The 23,314-nt window shown below is 48.1% G+C and overlaps 1 protein-coding gene across 3 annotated transcripts in view; it reads left to right on the forward strand.

The window, feature by feature from the left end:
• The window catches only part of AFAP1L2 (actin filament associated protein 1 like 2), a 119,959-nt gene that overhangs the window by 77,864 nt on the left and 18,781 nt on the right, over positions 1-23,314 (forward strand). For all 3 annotated transcript variants that reach the window (XM_044300035.1, XM_044300037.1, XM_044300038.1), the window contains 4 exons: positions 10,569-10,673; positions 16,442-16,653; positions 18,033-18,178; positions 21,674-21,782. In XM_044300035.1, coding sequence (XP_044155970.1) covers positions 10,569-10,673; positions 16,442-16,653; positions 18,033-18,178; positions 21,674-21,782 — 572 coding nt within the window. The remainder of the gene's footprint in view (positions 1-10,568; positions 10,674-16,441; positions 16,654-18,032; positions 18,179-21,673; positions 21,783-23,314) is intronic.

Here is a 23,314-nt window from a genome sequence, read left to right on the forward strand (position 1 = left end):
CCACGGAGGAGCCCTCTCTTTCCAGAGGTTTGCCAGGTTGATCTTAACAAAAGTGTTCACGAGGAACACCACTGGGTTGACCATACCCAACCCCCCTAATCTCCTCGTACGGTATGTCACCTCTCTCTTGACTAGGTTCAGCCTATTCCCCCATAACAGTTGAAAGAACAGACTGTAAACCCGAGTCCAGAAAGGTTCTGGCAAAACACATACACTGGCCAAATAGATAAGCAAAGGGAGAAGGTAAGTCTTGATCAGGTTCACCCTTTCCCTGAGGGTCAAAGACCAACCCTTCCACTGGTCAACCTTCTGAGCGGCGATCGTGAGCCTGCTGTCCCAATTTTGGGTGGGATAATCCCCATGGCCAAATTGATCGCCTAGGACTTTGGCTGACGACTGGGACTCTGGGAGGGTGTCCGGGAGACCGAAAGATGGATCACCCCCTCCCAGCCAGAGACTCTCACACTTATCCCGGTTAATCACGGACCCGGAAACTTCCGAGTAGCGTTCTACCTCCGACATCACGTATTCCGCCTCCCCTCCCGAGGACACGAAAACAGTGACGTCATCGGCATACGCCACCACCCTCAGAGTGGCTTCCGGCTCCTCCAGACTCATCCTGACTCCCGCCAACGGTCCTCGATCAATCCTCCTAATAAAAGGATTAATCGCAAACACGTATAAGAGCGGGCTCAATGGACAACCCTGGCGGACTCCAGACCCGACCTCAAAAGGGCTGCCAGACCAACCGTTCACCAGCGGGAAACTCTCTGCCCCTGCATACAAGATCTTTAACCAATCGACAAACCCCCCCGGCAGGCCATATTTCAGAAGGACTGCCCAGAGGTACTCGTGGTCAACCCGATCAAAAGCCTTTGCCTGATCTAAAGCCAGCATGTACCCCTTCCAGTTACCCGCCCTACTCTGCTCCACTGCCTCTCGGACACCAAGCACAGCACTAAACGTGCTTCGGCCTGGAACTGAGCAATGTTGGGTCTCCGAAAGGAGCCGGGGCGCAAACTGCACCAACCGTTTAAACAGTATCTTGGCCAGGATCTTTCTGTCCGTATTGAGAAGCGCTATGGGACGCCAATTCTCAATACGGCTCGGATCTTTACCCTTTGATATAAGGATCAGAGCTGACCTCCTCATTGACTTCGGCAGAGCACCCGAGGAAAGGCACTCATTGAATACCTTAGTCAAGAGGGGAACCAAGGAGTCCTTAAAGGTCTTATAAAACTCGGATGTTAAGCCATCCGGGCCTGGCGACTTCTTTAGGGCAAGCCCTTCGATCGCCAGGCTGACTTCCTCTTCTCTGATTTCTTCTATCAAAACGCCAAGAGAGAGGTCTACTCTTGACTCAGGGATGGTTTCAGCCAGGAAAGCCGAAATCCTGTCCCGATTCAGATCCTTCTTCCTCAAGAGGCACGAGTAGAAGGACTTGACGATTTCCAAGATCCCTGATCTGGACCTATCCAGAGATCCCGTACCATCGACCAGTCCCGTCACCAACTTACTTTTCACTGACATCTTACAGTTTCTGTAAGGGTCGGGCGAGTGGTACTTCCCGAAATCCCTCTCAAAAACCAAAGATGTGTGCCTATCGTACTGGCACCTCTTAAGCAAAGATTTCACCCTGGAGATATCCTCTCGGCTACCTCCAGTCGAGACCAGTTGTTCGAGTTTCCTCCTCAGACCCTGATACAAGCGGTACCTGTCCAGGGACCTGAGGCTCGAGAGCTGGCGGAAGAATTTTGCCACCCGATCTTTGAATATCTCCCACCACTCAGACTTAGTGTCACAAAGATCCAGCAACTCTACCTGACTCTGAAGGAAGTCCTTAAAGGATTGTCTCACCTCTGCTTCCTCCAGGAGGGCCGAATTTAGCTTCCAATAGCCTCTTCCCATTTGGGGGGATTCTGCAACATTCAAAGAGAACATAATCATACAGTGATCAGAGAATTCCACCTCTACCACCTCTAAAGGTGAAAAAGTAGTCTCCTCCTTTAAATAAAACCTGTCTATTCTAGACCTAATCTGACTACCTCTATAATAAGTGAAACCACCGTGGCCTGGGGTGTGCCTAATGTGGACATCCACCAGGCGAGCCTCGCTAGCTATGCTATTCAGGGATACACTATCATAAGCCAGCCGGTTTCTGGCGCCTCCCCGGTCTTGGGACCTTGTGACTGTATTAAAGTCCCCGCCAAAGACCACCTGCCGACTCGTAAAAAGGAAAGGTTTGATCCTCATAAAGAGACGCTTCCGATCCCACCTGGTTTGGGGACCATAGATGTTTATCAGGCGAAGCTCTTGACCCTTCATGAGGACATCTAAAATCAAACACCTCCCCATTTCTAACTCAATCACTCGTCGGCTTTCTACTGGTGCGGTAAAAAGAACCGCCACTCCGCTATACGGCTCAGCCGCAAGAGACCAATATGATGGACCACGCCTCCACTCCTTTTTTGCTTTATACACAGCCGCCAAATCTGGCAGCCTGGTCTCTTGCAAAAATAAAATGTCAGCTTCAACCCGGCTGAGAAAATCAAAGGCTGCAAACCTAGCCGCATCCGATTTAATACCGGCGACATTAATGGTCGCCAGCATCAACGGAGTGAGTGCCGCCATACAGAGTGATTAAGTTAGACGGCCTTCTTCCTTCCCTTCCCCTTCTTGTTCTTTTTCTTACCCCTCTTGGGGCTACCCCCTAAGGTGGCACGATCTCTTTTGAGAGAGACAGTGGTGTCCATCTCATTAGTCACCACCGCCTCCCCCTTCGCACCACCCTTGTCATTCCCATTACCAGCGCCTGGACCCGCCCCACCTCCCGAGGACCTTGCATCCTCACCGGAGGGAGGCGCGGGCCCTTCCAGAGGCTCCTTCTCTTGCCCCTCCGGCTCCCCACCTTCAACCTCCTCCCCGGAAGAAGAGATCTTATCCAAGGTGAGGTACCGGTTGGAAAGATCCAGGGGAAGAGAGTCAGGATTAGAGAGGTCCAGGGGGGAGCTGGCTTTGCCTTCCACAGGCACTCTAGCCGGGCTAGATCTTTTTTTGGTCAGACGTTTCCTTCTTGTTCTTTTAGACTCTGTCTCACTCTCCTCTGTTGCACTCTCGTAGCAAGAGGACAGAGTCACCTCGGAATGGTCTAGTCTCGTGAGTTCCTCATTCACCTCGATATCCCCCAGGGTCTCAGCTCTAGGAGAGGCATTCTCTTGGGAGGGCACAGGCATCACCCCAGGAGGGGGTTCCACCTGCCCCCTCTCCATTTGACGCCTCTCCCTCCGTCTCTGCTGGGACGGGCTTTCTTTTCTCTTCATCGACCCCACTGCCCTGTCTCCTTCGCCAGCACTCGCCTCGGCAGTGGGGGCCTCCCGGCTCGCCTCTGCGCGTGCACGAGCCACGTTGGCGACAGAGCGAGGGCAACGACTGAACGGGTGCCCTAGCTCACCACACAGGTTGCATCTAATCTGCCCACAAGATGCAGCTAGATGGCCTTCACCCCCGCACAACGCGCACCTCTGCACTCGGCAGCTGGCGCTGAAGTGCGAAGGGCTGCCGCACTTGTAACACAGCTTAGGCTGCCCCCTGTAGAACACTATGATCCTATCCCGACCAAGGAAAGCAGATGACGGTATGTGGGAAACCGACCCCCCTGAATGTTTCAACTTAATCTGAAACGTCCAGGCACCCGACCAGATGCCAAACTCATCCAGGTTCTTGCTAGGAAGACCCTGGACGTCCCCGTACCTGCTCAACCAGGTCAAGATGTCAACACAAGAAAGTGACTCATTACGGGTCAGAACGGTCACCTTCTTGACCTCATTCTGGCGGGTTATCGCTTGCACAAAAAACCCCTGCCAGTCCGGCTGGTCTTTTGCCAGTTCATACCCAGACCAGAAAAGTTCAAGACCCTCTGGCCGGGCAAAACTTACATCAAACTCCCGGGTGCCATACGGATGTATCAGGGCAAAGATGTCACATGCCCTGATGCCCATCTGAAAGAGAAGCTCCGCCACCCTCTTCCTGGTAGGGCACGCTTCATTGCCTCTCCATTTCAGACAGACAACATTCCGTCTGGCTGACCCGGGGCCGGTTGTGGGTGAGGACCAGGTGGTCTCGCCCCCGCCTTGCTCTCGGAAGGCACGCAGGCCATGCCTGTCTATCCAGAAGGATAGATCCACCTGCTGCCCCCCTACTGTAATGGAATTCTCCCCTCTCCTAAGAGCCTCTGGAAGTTGCCGCTGCAAGTTACCGTCACCAGACATTGGTAATGGGGAGGACAATGGGGACCGCCCCTCCCCCCCCGCGCCGGCAACCACACCAGCATAACTTCTGCCAGGCGTAACCGACGCAGGAGGGGCAGCCGGACCGGGCCCGCCCCCACCCCCCCAGACCTATCTACAGCAGGTGTCACTCCAGACCCCTCTGAAGGGGCCACATGAGGCGCACCGGCCACTTGTACAGAGGCCGGCCGACCTCCAACATTCACCCCTCCATCAGGGCCCGGGGCAACACCACTAACATAAACCGTATTCACACAAGTGACCACTTCTTCAGTGGCCACTACCGCACTCTCCCCTCCACCCACACACACTGCTGGGCCAGAGGGGACAGAGGTCACGTTATTCGTTTTGTCCATCATTTCCTTGCTGGACACATTGTTAACAGTCTTTCCTGTTTTTTCGGGCCGGCGGGCTGTAGAACCACTGGTCCCAGCCACGCCGGCCTTATCCACTTGACGGACAGTGCAGGAGGGAGGGGCGGTGCGCACCACACTCGCATCAGGACCGCCCCCTCCCTCTCTGCCTACACACACGCTGCGCTGAGCCCCTTTGTGGATATCCGAAGCCCCACCCCCTCCACCCCTGACCACTCCCACTGCGCCTCCACTCCCCGCCGTCACGACAATACCAGCGGAAGGGACCGAAGCGGAGCAGACCGGGGCAGAGGAGACCGGAACCCCGGCAAGGACCCGGGCATACAACTTGGGAGGGGCGGAGGCAGCCACCTCGCACCCTCCCCCTGCAACTCCGGATCGGGACACCGCTGTACCCGCGGCCGCACCCCCCCCCCACCCACAGCCACCCCCACCACCCCCGGCCCCCCGCCGCCATGCCAAAACCGACAGGGGGGACTGCAGGGCGCACGGGAGCGGCGAAGCAGACCGGGGCAGAGGACGCAGACCCCAGGACAGGGATCCCGGCAACGACCTCTGCAAGGGGGGCAGTGGCAGCCACATCGCCCCGCCGCACCTCCACACGGCACTTGTCCAGTGTCCCAGCAGAGGCGGGCGGAGCCACCCGACCACCAACCATGCCCCCCTCGCCACTCGCCCCGGGAGCCTTCCTGTCTGGCCCCTCCTGCTTTCCTCACCGCCCCCTGTTACCGCAAACAGGGACGGCGTCCTGCGCCATCTTTGCCACGTCTGTCTCCCCACTCCTACGCACCGGTCCCACAGCAGAGACCGGGCCAGGGAGGATGGTGGGGTTCGTGCCCTGAGCTGGCTTTGCAGCCGGCCCCGGGCACGCAGGGTGGGTCACATAGACATACCTCACCTCTGGATTTAATGTCTTTGTTTTTCTTTTCTTTCCCATCGGCTCATCTTCCGGTAATTCATTACCAAAACAAATGTCCTCACGAATTTTGGGGGACTCCAGGTGGCGTATCTCAGCCATAAGCTGCCCCCCAACTCCGCTGCTCTCACTGAAGTCTATTTCCTCATCGGAACTAGTGGGGGGCAGGCACACCTGCTCTGCGGTGATGCCAGTTTCCGCAGGTTGCCCCCCCATGTCCGACTCTTCCTCCTCACCAGAGGAGTCATCTTCCTGCTGTTTCTGGTTTCCAGCCATTTCATTAAACCTTTTGTCATTCAGGAGCTTTTCCTTAAAGGGGCCACTGTTCTCCAGAATGGCCCCCATTCTTTCCTGCAGCTCTTTAATAACTTCTTTCAAGCCTTTTATTTTCCTTGTTATTTCCGGCCTGTTTTTTCTGGCCGCTTTGTCCACCTTCCCCCTCTCAAGCCTTAGTTGCTCCCTCACCTTCTTGAGGGTCCTATTCGCCTCCTCGAACTCCCGGAGGTAGGCCGCGATCCGGGAGCTGTAAACGGCGATTAGTTCCCGGGGCTTCATGTTGCCCCAGTCAGCCTCAATCGGAACCGGCCCATCCCCAGGAGCACTCCGCGTACCTCTTGGAGGGCTACTGTCCGCCCTCCTGGAACCGCCGGCGATGGACACGGCTTCACCTCCGGGGGCTGCAGGGGCCGCTGCACCACGACTCCTGCTGGATCTTCTGACCCCCGGGGAGGAAGATGGAACTGAGGCCGGTAGCTCACCTCCCCTACCTCCCGCCGGCCTACCCCGGGAAGCAGGATGATGGGTCTTGAGTCGCTTCATAGCCCAGGACCCCACCACCTCCCTGGGGAGAGAGAGGCAGAGCCTGGGCTGGGATAGATGGAAAAATCCCTGGAAGTCTGTCAGCAATTAGCAGGAGCTCCTCCACACACAACCACACCCGACCACTGGCTCCTGCACACTGAGGATTACACCCAGTATACAGGACAGGAGAAGTAGTACTGTGCAGTGTATATATACAGAATAAGAGCAGATATTGAAGGATTACACCCGGTATACAGGACAGGAGAAGTGGTACTGTGCAGTGTATATATATACAGAATAAGAGCAGATACTGAGGATTACACCCGGTATACAGGACAGGAGAAGTGGTACTGTGCAGTGTATATATATACAGAATAAGAGCAGATACTGAGGATTACACCCGGTATACAGGACAGGAGAAGTGGTACTGTGCAGTGTATATATATACAGAATAAGAGCAGATACTGAGGATTACACCCGGTATACAGGACAGGAGAAGTGGTACTGTGCAGTGTATATATATACAGAATAAGAGCAGATACTGAGGATTACACCCGGTATACAGGACAGGAGAAGTGGTACTGTGCAGTGTATATATATACAGAGTAAGAGCAGATACTGAGGATTACACCCGGTATACAGGACAGGAGAAGTGGTACTGTGCAGTGTATATATACAGAATAAGAGCAGATACTGAGGATTACACCCGGTATACAGGACAGGAGAAGTGGTACTGTGCAGTGTGTATATACAGAATAAGAGCAGATACTGAGGATTACTCCCAGTATACAGGACAGGAGAAGTGGTACTGTGCACTGTATATATATATATACAGAATAAGAGCAGATACTGAGGATTACACCCGGTATACAGGACAGGAGAAGTGGTACTGTGCAGTGTATATATACAGAATAAGAGCAGATACTGAGGATTACACCCGGTATACAGGACAGGAGAAGTGCTACTGTGCAGTGTATATATATACAGAATAAGAGCAGATACTGAGGATTACACCCGGTATACAGGACAGAGAAGTGGTACTGTGCAGTGTATATATATATGCAGAATAAGAGCAGATACTGAGGATTACACCCAGTATACAGGACAGGAGAAGCGGTACTGTGCAGTGTATATATATATACAGAATAAGAGCAGATACTGAGGATTACACCCGGTATACAGGACAGGAGAAGTGGTACTGTGCAGTGTATATATATACAGAATAAGAGCAGATACTGCGGATTACACCCAGTATACAGGACAGGAGAAGTGGTACTGTGCAGTGTATATACAGAATAAGAGCAGATACTGAGGATTACACCCAGTATACAGGACAGGAGAAGTGGTACTGTGCAGTGTGTATATATACAGGAGAAGTGGTACTGTGCAGTGTATATATACAGAATAAGAGCAGAGACTGAGGATTACACCCGGTATACAGGACAGGAGAAGTGGTACTGTGCAGTGTATATATATATATATACAGGAGAAGTGGTACTGTGCAGTGTATATATACAGAATAAGAGCAGATACTGAGGATTACACCCAGTATACAGGACAGGAGAAGTGGTACTGTGCAGTGTATATATATATACAGAATAAGAGCAGATACTGAGGATTACACCCGGTATACAGGACAGGAGAAGTGGTACTGTGCAGGGTATATATACAGAATAAGAGCAGATACTGAGGATTACACCCAGTATACAGGAGAAGTGGTACTGTGCAGGGTATATATACAGAATAAGAGCAGATACTGAGGATTACACCCAGTATACAGGAGAAGTGGTACTGTGCAGTGTATATATATACAGAATAAGAGCAGATACTGAGGATTACACCCGGTATACAGGACAGGGGAAGTGGTACTGTGCAGTGTATATATATACAGAATAAGAGCAGATACTGAGGATTACACCCAGTATACAGGACAGGAGAAGTGGTACTGTGCAGTGTATATATATACAGAATAAGAGCAGATATTGAGGATTACACCCAGTATACAGGACAGGAGAAGTGGTACTGTGCAGGGTATATATACAGAATAAGAGCAGATACTGAGGATTACACCCAGTATACAGGAGAAGTGGTACTGTGCAGTGTATATATATACAGAATAAGAGCAGATACTGAGGATTACACCCAGTATACAGGACAGGAGAAGTGGTACTGTGCAGTGTATATATATACAGAATAAGAGCAGATACTGAGGATTACACCCGGTATACAGGACAGGAGAAGTGGTACTGTGCAGTGTATATATACAGAATAAGAGCAGATACTGAGGATTACACCCAGTATACAGGACAGGAGAAGTGGTACTGTGCAGTGTATATATACAGAATAAGAGCAGATACTGAGGATTACACCCGGTATACAGGACAGGAGAAGCGGTACTGTGCAGTGTATATATACAGAATAAGAGCAGATACTGAGGATTACACCCAGTATACAGGACAGGAGAAGTGGTACTGTGCAGTGTGTATATATACAGAATAAGAGCAGATACTGAGGATTACACCCGGTATACAGGACAGGAGGAGTGGTACTGTGCAGTGTATATATATATATACAGAATAAGAGCAGATACTGAGGATTACACCCAGTATACAGGACAGGAGAAGTGGTACTGTGCAGTGTATATATATACAGAATAAGAGCAGATACTGAGGATTACACCCGGTATACAGGACAGGAGAAGTGGTACTGTGCAGTGTATATATACAGAATAAGAGCAGATACTGAGGATTACACCCAGTATACAGGACAGGAGAAGTGGTACTGTGCAGTGTATATATATACAGAATAAGAGCAGGTACTGAGGATTACACCCAGTATACAGGACAGGAGAAGTGGTACTGTGCAGTGTATATATATATATAGAATAAGAGCAGATACTGAGGATTACACCCAGTATACAGGACAGGAGAAGTGGTACTGTGCAGTGTATATATATACAGAATAAGAGCAGGTACTGAGGATTACACCCGGTATACAGGACAGGAGAAGTGGTACTGTGCAGTGTATATATACAGAATAAGAGCAGATACTGAGGATTACACCCAGTATACAGGACAGGAGAAGTGGTACTGTGCAGTGTGTGTATATATACAGAATAAGAGCAGATACTGAGGATTACACCCGGTATACAGGACAGGAGGAGTGATACTGTGCAGTGTATATATACAGAATAAGAGCAGATACTGAGGATTACACCCAGTATACAGGACAGGAGAAGTGGTACTGTGCAGTGTATATATATATATATATAGAATAAGAGCAGATACTGAGGATTACACCCGGTATACAGGGCAGGAGAAGTGGTACTGTGCAGTGTATATATATACAGAATAAGAGCAGATACTGAGGATTACACCCAGTATACAGGACAGGAGAAGTGGTACTGTGCAGTGTGTATATACAGAATAAGAGCAGATACTGAGGATTACACCCAGTATACAGGAGAGGAGAAGTGGTACTGTGCAGTGTATATATACAGAATAAGAGCAGATACTGAGGATTACACCCAGTATACAGGACAGGAGAAGTGGTACTGTGCAGTGTGTATATATACAGAATAAGAGCAGATACTGAGGATTACACCCGGTATACAGGACAGGAGAAGTGGTACTGTGCAGTGTATATATATACATTGATAATAAGGGGCCGTTTATGGGAACATTTGCCGCTTGTTGCAGTGACTGATCCTTTGTCCGGACGATGGTAATTTTCACTACAGGACACTTCAGTCTGGACAGAGGGTCTTTGTCCGGGGACGTTCGGCTTCTGTGGACAATTATAGAGCAGAAATAGGAAGCAGCTAAATAAATTCCTTCAGCGTCTCTTCCGTCGTCTGATCTGGGGCAGAACGTCCGTCACCCTGCGCCGCCCTGAGATTCCTGCACCTGAATAGTCCTTGCTGCAGGAATTCCTCGGGGTCTGGAGGAGATTCACGCGCTGGGATCATCCTACATTCTTGTACAGATTTTCCCAGTGTGTTGTCCTACTGTTTTCTTGGGGTCAGTGCAGACAGAGCCATGAATCTGGATACCTCAAATTTTCCTTAGAGAAATTACTCCATACAATACATACATACTGGGGGGTTCTGCGGGGCCAGAGGTGATGCCAAGCAGGACCCCCAAATCATCCAACAGATCCCAACAGTTCCCCTATTTCTGTGCTCTCTTCCAGTGAAGAAGAAAGGTTCGTCTGGCCTAAAACTCAGCAACCTGATGAATCTGGGAAGAAAGAAGTCCGCATCTATGGAGAGCCCAGAGAAGACGCTGGAGACCTCCAGTATGTAGCGCCCCCTGCAGGGGGTTTATATCGTCCGTTTTTAAATAATTTCTTGTTCACATAGCCAGGGATAGCTGTATGTACAGTTGCAAGAAAAAGTATGTGAACCCTTTGGAATGATATGGATTTCTGCACAAATTGGTCATAAAATGTGATCAGATTTTCATCTAAGTCACAACAATAGACAATCGCAGTCGGCTTAACTAATAACACACAAAGAGTTAAATGTCACCATGTTTTTATTGAACACACCATGTAAACATTCACAGAGCAGGTGGAGAAAGTATGTGAACCCCTAGACTAATGACATCTCCAAGAGCTAATTGGAGTGCGGTGTCGGCCAACTGGAGTCCAATCAATGAGATGAGATTGGAGGTGTTGGTTACAGCTGCCCTATAAAAACACACACCAGTTCTGGGTTTGCTTTTCACAAGAAGCATTGCCTGATGTGAATGATGCCTCACACAAAAGAGCTCTCAGAAGACCTACGATTAAGAATTGTTGACTTGCATAAAGCTGGAAAGGGTTATAAAAGTATCTCCAAAAGCCTTGCTGTCCATCAGTCCACGGTAAGACAAATTGTCTATAAATGGAGGACGTTCAGCACTGCTGCTACTCTCCCTAGGAGCGGCCGTCCTGTAAAGATGACTGCAAGAGCACAGCGCAGACTGCTCAATGAGGTGAAGAAGAATCCTAGAGTGTCAGCTAAAGACTTACAGAAGTCTCTGGCATATGCTGACATCCCTGTTAGCGAATCTACGATATGTAAAACACTAAACAAGAATGGATTTCATGGGAGGACACCACAGAGGAAGCCACTGCTGTCCAAAAAAACATTGCTGCACGTTTACAGTTTGCACAGGAGCACCTGGATGTTCCACAGCAGCACTGGCAAAATATTCTGTGGACAGAGGAAACCAAAGCGGAGTTGTTTGGAAGAAACACACACAGTGGCGTACCGCCCATAGAGGCAGACCACGCCACTGCTATGGGGCCCGCGGCACTGGGGGGCCCGTAGCGCAGATAAGGCCCCGCCCACTGATGACCAGCAGCCGGCTATGCGGCTGCTTTTCTCCCCAGGGCCCCCCCCCCATGTTTAGCTGAATCGCCTCCCAGAGGCGCGGCTAAGTCCTAGACACCCGCCCCCCTCCTCAGCGCTGCGCTCTGAAACACCCGATCCTCCTCTCGTCGGCGTCCCAAATCCCGCGCAGGCGCAGTGCCGGCGATTGCCTGCGCCTGCGCTCTGATAATACGGCTGAGGGCAACAGCTTCAACATCGTCACTGGGCATGCGCCGAGCCCAGTGACGATGTTGAAGCTGTTGCCCTCAGCCGTATTATCAGAGCGCAGCCGCAGGCAATCGCCGGCACTGCGCCTGCGCGGGATTTGGGACGCCGACGAGAGGAGGATCGGGTGTTTCAGAGCGCAGCGCTGAGGAGGGGGGCGGGTGTCTAGGACTTAGCCGCGCCTCTGGGAGGCGATTCAGCTAAATGATGGAGGGCGGCGTTAGAGTTTTCATATTTAGGCGGGCACGGCACTAATCAGAGGGGCACCGTGGAGAAAGAAAAACGCCCCTCTGGGCTCCAGTCCGGCTTACAGCAAGAATCGATTTTTAGAAGAAAGGACAAGACTGACATGGAAAAGAAGAACACAGATGGAAAAAAGGTACTTTATTAAACATGGATCCATGAGTACCTTTTTTCCATCTGTCTTGTTCTTTGGATTGTGAGTCTTGTCATTTCTTCAAAAAATCGATTCTTATGATATGTAAATGACGCTGTAAGGAGCCCAGAGGGGCGTTATTCTTTCTCCACTGTGCCCAGGAACGCCCCTCTGAAGTGCCGTGCCCGGCTAAATTTGAAAACTAATAACGCCTCCAAGTTCATCTAAATCGCCTCCCAAATCCGATCCTCCTCTCGCTGGCATCCCAAATCCCGCGCAGGCGCAGTGCCGGCGATTGCCTGCGCTATGATAAGATGACTGACGGCACTGCGCCTGCGCGGGATTTGGGATGCCGGCGAGAGGAGGATCGGGGTGTTTGCCGCAGAGCGCGGCACTGAGGAGGGGGGTGTTGAGCACTTAGCCGTGCCTCTGGGAGGCGATTTAGATGAACTTGGAGGCGTTATTAGTTTTCAAACTTAGCCGGGCACGGCACTTCAGAGGGGCGTTCCTGGGCACCGTGGAGAAAGAATAACGCCCCTCTGGGCTCCTTACAGCGTCATTTACATATCATAAGAATCGATTTTTTGAAGACATGACAAGACTCACAATCAAAAGAACAAGACAGATGGAAAACAGGTACTCTGTTAAACATGGATTCATGAAAAAAAAATTGGGGGTAAATTGCTAGTGACAGATTCCCTTTAAGGCTACTTTCACGCTTGCGTTCAGAGCGGATCCGTCTGGTGTCTGCACAGACGGATCCGCACCTATAATGCAAACGCTTAGATCCGTTCAGAACGGATCCGTTTGCATTAACATGAACAAAAAAAAAAAACAACATTTTTTTTTTTTGTTCATGATAGTGCAAACGGATCCGTTTTGACTTTACATTGAAAGTCAATGGGGGACGGATCAGTTTGAAAATTGAGCCATATTGTGTCAACTTCAAACGGATCCGTCCCCATTGACTTACATTGTAAGTCTGGACGGATCCGTTTGCCTCCGCACGGCCAGGCTGCAAGCAGCGTTCAAGTGTCCGCCTGCTGAGCGGAGGACAAACGGTGCCAGACTGATGCATTCTGAGCGGATCCGCATCCACTCAGAATGCATTAGGTCTGGACGGATCCGTTCGGTGCCGCTTGTGAGAGCCTTCAAACAGAACTCACAAGCGGAGACCCGAACGCAAGTGTGAAAGTAGCCTAACATGGCACCCCAAATAAGGAGACCTGCAGGCTGCAGCAGATATCCCATGTGACAGGTCACCCCCAGGAAACCCCTAACAGTTTCTGTAGGTCATGTATAAATTTATTTAATGGGGGCGTGGCATGGGAGGAGCAAAGTCAGGAAGTGGGAGGGGCCATGGTGGGTAGTGGGCGGGGTTAAGGGGCCCAATTCAGATTTTTGCTATGGGGCCCAGTGATTCCTATGTACGCCTCTGAACACACAACACTATGTGGGGAGAAAAAGAGGCACAGCACACCAACCTCAAAACCTCATCCCAACTGTGAAGTATGGTGGGGGGGCATCATGGTTTGGGGCTGCTTTGCTGTGTCAGGGCCTGGACGGATTGCTATCATCGAAGGAAAAATGAATTCCCAAGTTTATCAAGACATTTTGCAGGAGAACTAAAGGCCATCTGTCCACCAGCTGAAGCTCAACAGAAGATGGGTGCTGCAACTACAGGGAACGTTTGGTGGAAGTTATTGCTGCCAAAGGAGGTTCAACCAGTTATTAAATCCAAGGGTTCACATACTTTTTCCACCTGCACTGTGAATGTTTACATGGTGCGTTCAATAAAGACATGGTAACATTTAACTCTTTGTGTGTTATTAGTTGAGCAGACTGTGATTGTCTATTGTTGTGACTGAGATGAAGATCAGATCACATTTTATGACCAATTTGTGCAGAAATCCAGATCATTCCAAAGGGTTCACATACTTTTTCTTGCAACTGTAAATGGTGTCCTGAGCAGCAAGTAATGCACTTCATACAAGTATTGCCATAGAGCGCCCCACAAGACTGGCGTGTGGTAATGGTAAAGTCCCTGGTGGTCTAAAGCAGTGAACAGTTTAGTGGTTCAGTAAGGTACCTTGTGGTCTACAGCAGTGAAGGGGTTAATGGGTAGGTTCATAGTGGTATAGAGCATAAAAGAGGTTAATGCTAAGGTTCCTGGTGGTCTAGTGCAGAGAAGGGGTTACTGATGAGGTCCTAGGTGGGCAACAGCAGGGAAAGTGTTAATGATTAAGTCTCCAACGGGTAAGACCACCGTAATTGGTGGTCTAGGGCAGATAATGGGTTAAAATGGTTAATGTTTAGGTTCCTTTGTTGTGGAGAGCTGAGAAGGGGTTAATGTTAAGGTCCCTGGTGGTCTCTAGCAGTGAATGGGTTAATGGTTAGGTTCCTGGTGGTCTAGGGCAGATAAGGGGTTACTAATAAGGTCCATGATGGGCAAGGACAGAGAAGGGGTTAATGAAAAAGTTCCTGTTGTGGTCTAAGGCAGAGAAGGGGTTAATGGTTCCCATGTAGGATACAGAACAGATTGTAGCCTGTAGGCTATTGTGTTACATTAGGGCTCCCACAATATGGTCTCATGGGGCCCCCGGTCAATGTGTGGGGCCAGTAAGTGCTCCTTACCCACCAGTGCCACCCTATTAATGAATATTGTACATGCCCCAAATTAACGGAGCCGTCCTATTGTGAGTCAGTTGCTTCAATGTATCCTGGTTAGGCCTCTTACACACTTGCGTCGTTGTTTTCCGGTATTGACATCCGGCAGAGAATCTCAATACTGTAAAAAAAACGTTTCCGTTTCGTCTCCATTCATTCGCAATGGAAAGAGATCCGTTCAGGATGCATTAGGACGTCTTCCGCTCCATCAGCATCGCGTTTTGTGTCCGGTCATAAAAATGGACAAAAATGGATTCAGCTTTGAAAACAATGTAAGTCAATGTTGATGGATACGGTTTTTTTAGGAGCATAAAAAACGGATCCATCACCCATTGACGTTCAATTTATGTAGTGACGGATCCGTTCTTTATCCGTTTGGATTTCACACAACCGCATCCTAACAGAACTGATGCAAAATCCTCTACTGGATCTCAATACCGGAATTACAGACGCAAGTGTGAAAGTCGCCTTACTCAATATTCATCCAGGAATTAAAGGAAGTCTCCATTCCCAGTACACAGATTCCCAGTACGCAGAGCACGTCCTTTTCTTTGGCGCACATTGTAGTACAGTATGTGACTATGACCTGCCCGCTCAGCAGTACAGAATATGCAGGTGCTATGTAATCTGGAATCAGTACCTGCCATATAGGCCAGGCATGCTCAACCTGCGGCCCTCCAGCTGTTGCAAAACTACAACTCCCAGCATGCTCGAATAGCCTACAGTGATCAGCCTACAGCAGGGCATTGTGGGAGTTGTGGTTTCACAACAGCTGGAGGGCCGCAGGTTGAGCATGGCTGCTATAGGCGGACCATGCGGCTGCTATGAGGGCTGTGATGAGACGGGACCTGAGAACCCAGTCTGTTTACTGTGAATTGCATTCATCTCCAGTGAGCTCCCCCTAGTGGCGGCTGAAAGTAAACAGATTTGTATCATTTTACTGTGAATCCACAAAAGGCACCTATAAAAGACACTTACAGACACTGTGCCGCCAGGTATACTGAGTCCGGTACGTGTTATTTTCTTCACCTTTTTTCCTTCCTTTTCGGTAGTGACTTCAGGCAGGTTTACACACTGCAATGTACAGCCGATCGTCGGAAAGGAAACGTTCCTTCCCGACAGGCGGCTGCTCGTTCAGTAAAAGAGACCGCTGTAGTTACAGGCGGCGATCTCCTTCACGGTATAAAGACGAGGGGTCACTCTTGCCATCACTTGTCCTCATACAGCTGCAGTGTTTCTGGGCAGTAGATCGCTGTTTAGACCGCAATAATGTGTCTGCACGAATGACAGGATCACCCGATGAACGAGCGTTTTGCTCATAGATCAGGTGATAATCTGTCCAATATGTGGTCTAGTTCAGCTCTGCCTTCCAGGTGCTTAGGGGTCTCACACTGCAGGGGGCAGTAACGGCAGAGATGTCACCAATATCTTTACTTGCAGATTACCTGAACGTCTTAATAAACAGTCACTGGAAATCTCGCTATTGTTGCATTAAGGACGGACAGCTTCATTTTTACCAAGACAGGAACAAGAATAAAGTTGCAATACAGCCAGTGTCCCTAATAGGATGCGACATCATTCCTCAGCCATCTCCAGACCACCTGTACTCCTTCCGCATCCTGCATAATGGGGACGAGCTCGCCACCCTAGAGGTAATCATATAAAATATGTCACATACATACTGCTCCTATGTACAGGGATATAACTGCTATAATACTGCCTCCTATGTACAGGGATATAACTACTATAATACTGCTCATATGTACAGGGATATAACTACTATAATACTGCTCCTATGTACAGGGATATAACTGCTATAATACTGCCTCCTATGTACAGGGATATAACTACTATAATACTGCCTCCTATGTACAAGAATATAACTGCTATAATACTGCTCCTTTATATAACTTATATCTGATGACTTGAGTTGCTTTTTTTTCTTTGATACCTCTTTGTTATCGCTTTCTCTTTGATACCTCCTCGTCTGGATTGTGTCGCCCTCTGGTGGATGAGTTGTGTATCTACATTGACAGTTCTTTGACCTCAGAATGTTTCTCACGACTTTTCCGGTTAAGTCAATATTTTTGGAAGATTTTATATAAACTTTATGTTTTGCATTCTTTATTGCATCTTTCTGCAGTTGTTATTTTAAGGTTTGTCTCATCAGGATATTTTGAGCTGGTTTTCTTCCATCTGCAGTGGCTCCTGCTCTGTACACCATGGTCCAGATTTACTTATGTTGTAGATGGCGGTAGCATTGCCCGGCGGTCTCTCCTTTACCAGGGGCTCCAGTTGGAGGAAGAAACCCCTTCCCGACTCTATAACATCTATTGGTTGGCTTAGGCTACTTTCACACTGGCGTTTTAGTTTTCCGGTATTAAGATCCGTCCTAGGGGCTCAATTCCAGAGAAAAATGCTTCCGTTTTGTCCCCATTCATTGTCAATGGGGAAAAAACTGAACAGAACGGAGCGGAGCGCTCCAGAATGCATTCCGTTCTGTTGCGTTCCCATACCGGAGAGAAAACCGCAACATGTTGTAGTTTGCTTTCCGTCCTGGGATGCAGAGGAAGACAGATCCGCCATGACCCCCAATGCAAGTCAATGGGGACGGATCCGTTTTTTCGAACACAATCTGGCACAATAGAAAACGGATCCGTCCTCCATTGACTCTCAGTGGAGTTCATGACGGATACGTCTTGGCAATGTTAGAGGTAATAGAACCGGATAGTTCACGACGGATGCAGACGGTTGTATTATCAGTAACGCTGGTGTGAAAGTAGCCTTCCAAATGGCGCACCTTAGGCCCCGTTTTCTGTAAAATCGCCCTCTTTCTGCTAAGCCCCGCCCCTTATTGAACATTTCAAGAATAAAACTGTGGAATCTCTAGATGCAGCAAATTCCACCAATTTGCAGACAGATTTTTGGCGCAGACATGTCAGTAAATCTGGGCCGGTGTTCCCGATCTTTCAGTGACAGTTTTTTCCTTCTTCTCTTTTCACGGTTGTGACGTTGTGTGTTTTTGTCGCAGGCAAAGTCCTCGGAGGACATGGGTCACTGGCTGGGGCTTCTCTTGTCCGAATCTGGCTCAAAATCAGATCCAGAGGAGTTTAGCTATGACTATGTGGACGCGGAGCGCGTCTCCTGCATCGTTAGCGCAGCCAAGAACTCCTTCTTGTGAGTGTCCGAAGCCGCCATCTTTATGATGAGTATAACTATATAGTGGACCCTGAGCAACATGGAAACTTGCCCCCAGTATGTCTGCCATATTCACATTATACTGCCATATACAACTGACATCATAACATTATACTGCCATATACAACTGACATCATAACATTATACTGCCATATACAACCCACATAATAACATTAGTCATAAACAGTCCACATAATAATATACTGCCATATACAACTCACATAATAATATTGTACTGCTATATAAAGCTCACATAATATACTGTCATATACAGTACAGACCAAAGGTTTGGACACACCTTCTCATTCAAAGAGTTTTCTTTATTTTTGTGACTATGACAATTGTAGATTCCCACTGAAGGCATCAAAACTATGAATTATCACATGTGGAATTATATACATAACAAAAAAGTGTGAAACAACTGAAAATATGTCATATTCTAGGTTCTTCAAAGTAGCCACCTTTTGCTTTGATTACTGCTTTGCACACTCTTGGCATTCTCTTGATGAGCTCCAAGAGGTAGTCACCTGAAATGGTCTTCACTTCACAGGTGTGCCCTGTCAGGTGTAATAAGTGGGATTTCTTGCCTTATAAATGGGGTTGCGACCATCAGTTGCGTTGTGGAGAAGTCAGGTGGATACACAGCTGATAGTCCTACTGAATAGACTGTTAGAATTTGTATTATGGCAAGAAAAAAGCAGCTAAGTAAAGAAAAACGAGCGGCCATCATTACTTTAAGAAATGAAGGTCAGTCAGTCCGAAAAATTGGGAAAACTTTGAAAGTGTCCCCGAGTGCTGTCACAAAAGCCATCAAGCGCTACAAAGAAACTGTCTGACATGCGGACCGCCCCAGGAAAGGAAGACCAAGAGTCACCTCTGCTGCGGAGGATAAGTTCATCCGAGTCACCAGCCTCAGAAATCGCAGGTTAACAGCAGCTCAGATTAGAGACCAGGTCAATGCCACCCAGAGTTCTAGCAGCAGACACATCTCTAGAACAACTGTTAAGAGGAGACTGTGTGAATCAGGCCTTCATGGTAGAATATCTGCTAGGAAACCACTGCTAAGGACAGGCAACAAGCAGAAGAGACTTGTTTGGGTTAAAGAACACAAGGAATGGACATAAGACCAGTGGAAATCTGTGCTTTGGTCTGATGAGTCCAAATTTGAGATCTTTGGTTCCAACCACCGTGTCTTTGTGCGACGCAGAAAAGGTGAACGGATGGACTCTACATGCCTGGTTCCCACCGTGAAGCATGGAGGAGGAGGTGTGATGGTGTGGGGGGGCTTTGCTGGGGACACTGTGGGGGATTTATTCAAAATTGAAGGCATACTGAACCAGCATGGCCACCACAGCATCTTGCAGCGGCATGCTATTCCATCCGGTTTGCCTTTAGTTGGACCATCATTTATTTTTCAACAGGACAATGACCCCAAACACCTCCAGGTTGTGTAAGGGCTGTTTGACCATGAAGGAGAGTGATGGGGTGCTGCGCCAGATGACCTGGCCTCCACAGTCACCGGACCTGAACCCAATCGAGATGGTTTGGGGTGAGCTGGACCGCAGAGTGAAGGCAAAAGGGCCAACAAGTGCTAAGCATCTCTGGGAACTCCTTCAAGTCTGTTGGAAGACCATTTCAGGTGACTACCTCTTGAAGCTCAACGAGAGAATGCCAAGAGTGTGCAAAGCAGTAATCAAAGCAAAAGGTGGCTACTGTGAAGAACCTGCAGAAAATCTTAAAAAGTTGTCAGACCACTATCCGGCGCTGCAGGCATAGAATTCAGTCCTTTAGATGAGTAAGATTCTTTTTATTTAAAGTCAACGCGTTTCAAGGGGAAAATGCCCTCTTCGTCAGGACAATATACAGAATAAAAAATCACTTGTAGTGGAGATATTTAAGACGCTATTTAAGCCCTCCCCCAGTTTAACCCGCCAAAATAGCGTCTTAAATATCTCCACTGCAAGTGATTTTTTATTCTGTATATTGTCCTGACGAAGAGGGCATTTTCCCCTTGAAACGCGTTGACTTTAAATAAAAAGAATCTTACTCATCTAAAGGACTGAATTCTATGCCTGCAGCGCCGGATAGTGGTCTGACAACTTTTTAAGATTTTCTGCATATCGACTTTCCTGGAACCTTTGGGATAGGAATAGACCCCGGCGGCAGCGTGGCATCCCCTTATGCTGGTGGGGAAATATACCTGCTAAGGCTCATCCAGCTGCTGTTCACAACAGAATCTGGTAAGCGAAATACGCACCATAAATTTATATTGTCTATAAGGCGGTACCACACATGAGGCGCTGTGTTTTTTTGTCTCCTTTCTTGTCTACTGTGAAGACCCCAGAATATGACATATTTTCAGTTGTTTCACACTTGTTTGTTATGTATATAATTCCACATGTGATAATTCATAGTTTTGATGCCTTCAGTGTGAATCTACAATTGTCATAGTCATGAAAATAAAGAAAACTCTTTGAATGAGAAGAAGGTGCGTCCAAACTTTTGGTCTGTACTATACATCCCACATAATAACATTATACTGCCATATAAAGCACACATACTTACATATACAACCTACATAATAACATTATACTGCCATATGCAACCCATATAAAACCAGCAACCAAATAATAGGTGGTATCCACATCTTACTCCTTTAAAGAATTCACATAATGCCACCGTATAGTTCTCACACAGTACACCAAGCACAGCGCCGTACACTGTATAGTGGCTGTGCTTGGTATTGCAGCCCCATTCACTTCAATGACCCATGAAGGTGTCATCACTCGTCCTAGGAAAAGCTGGAGAAGACTGCAGGGTTACTGTGAGCCCAGTGCCTTCTCAAACAGCTGGTCGGCGGGGGGCCCCGGGTGTTGGGCCCCCACTGATCAGATACCGATGACCTCTCCTGAGGAGAGGCCATCAGCAGGCTTGAGCGAATCGAGCTTGGGATCCGAGATCTGAAGTGGATCCGTTCAAAACCTTAGTAGTGACATTGTCCAGGGACCTGTCTCCGTGCAGCATTAAAATAGATGTGTTTTGCGGGGGCAAAATTCGGGTTTTAAATCTACGACTTTAAAAACAGTAATCCGAAGTTGGATTCGCGCGTCCATTTTAATGCTGTACAGAGACAGGAGAAGTTTTTAAACCAAATTGACTTCAGATCTCGGATCCGCAGCTCAATGCGCTCAACACCAGTCATCAGTATCAAAATCTCAGAAAACCCTTTGACCGTTGATCCTTTTGGGGATCATTTCATCTCCAACTGATCACAGTGACGGGGATGGTTTGCATACCGCCGTCCGTCCGGTATAACGCTGCCCGACACTGGTAAGGGAACACTGGGGGCTTCCACTTTGTATTGAGGTTTCCGATGATCTCATTGGTGCTGAATAAGCTCCTCCCCCGGCGCAACCGACTAAAGTCCCACTAAATGTCTTCTGCCTTATGAACAATCGCTCTTCATCTTTGCAGCTTAATGCAGAGAAAATACTCGGAGCCGAACACGTACATCGACAATCCGCGCAATGGGAGGAGTCAGCAGGACGACCTGTACGATGATGTCGACGTGTCCGATACAATGGTACGTAATGGAAGGGGTGGAGCTCCGTAAACAGTTCGTCCAGCACTGGAGGGTAGGGAAGTATCTCCAGCTTTATTGAGGATGCACGTTAGAAGCATTCCCGGGCAGAAAGCGCTTCGCCATAATCCGGCAACGCGTTTCAACCGTTCTACAGTCTTACTCGTGACTAGCATGGAAAACAGCGAGGTATATACAGGGGCTATACACCCCCCCCGCCCCCCCCCCCCCCCCCCCATCATCAGGGGCAGAAGATGCAACTGGTGACCTTATATTCCACAGAGAACAACTGACAAGGGCAAAAACAGAAGTAAATTAACCCTTTCACTACCGGAGGTTTTTGCGTTTTCATTTTTATTCCCTATCTTCCTTGAGCCATAACTTTTTTTATCCCATAAATGGCTGGCTTTGTTTTAACATAATTATGGGATCCTGAAGTATTGGAGCTAGGTGGCTGTGGCGGGCTGCAATCGTATGTACGTCTAAATAGTGTAAAAATAAATGTAAAGAGTAACTAAACTTTACGCTGACTTTTAATATGTTGTCCTAAAAAATCATTTTCTAATTTACTTTATTAATTTTCTATTTTTACCGTACTTTTTCATCCGTAAAGCGCAGCATTCACTGGTGCACTAAAACTCCGCTCTCTCTACACCGCCGAGCTGTCAGCAGAGTATGGAGTACTCATTTTCTAAATGGGGCCGCAGCATCGCAGGGAGTACAGGCAGAAGCGCTCATGGCTGCTCCTGCCGGTGCTCCCTGGGCTATTACTAACTGCTGGCATACCACATGGGTAACCTGTACCCATCTACTATGCCAGGGTTAGCTGAGCGGGCTCCTGCCCCTGCCTGCTCCGCTCAGCTAAGAGAGCTGACATGACATGCAGTCCTCCCTCCCTCCCCTACTCCCTGCGATGCTGAGTACTCCATACTCTGCTGACAGCTCGGCGGTGTAGGGAGAACTGAGTTTTAGCGTACCAGTGAATGGTGCGCTTTAGGGATGAAAAAGTACGGTAAAAATAGAAAATTAATAAAGTATATATAAAATATATTAGAAAATGATTTTTGAAGGGGTTAGGGACAACATATTAAAAGTTAGTGTAAAAGTTTAGTTACTCTTTAAACTTTGAAAGAAAAATATATATTTTTTTACATCACCATATTCTGACCCCCATAACTTTTTTATACTTATGTCTCCTGAGCTGTGTGGGGGCTCATTTTTTGCGGGACACTCTCTGTTTTTTTTTTATAGAATTTTGGAGTCTGTGTGACTTTTTGATCACATTTTATTACATTTTTGGTGTAAGAGAAGCAATGAAAAAATGACAAATCGTCCATTTTGACCCTTTTTTCCATTACAGTATTCGCCGTATTTGATTTTTTAAAAATATTTTAATAGTACAGGCATTTTCGGTCGTGGTGATACCCATAATGTTTATATTTATTGTTATTGTATTATTTTATTATTATTATTATACGGAAAGTGGGGTGATTTCAACTTTTATTTATATATTTTTTTATATTTTTTTCCATTTT

This window comes from Bufo gargarizans, chromosome 6, assembly GCF_014858855.1.
Source record: "Bufo gargarizans isolate SCDJY-AF-19 chromosome 6, ASM1485885v1, whole genome shotgun sequence".
In the NCBI taxonomy this organism is placed as follows: domain Eukaryota; kingdom Metazoa; phylum Chordata; class Amphibia; order Anura; family Bufonidae; genus Bufo; species Bufo gargarizans.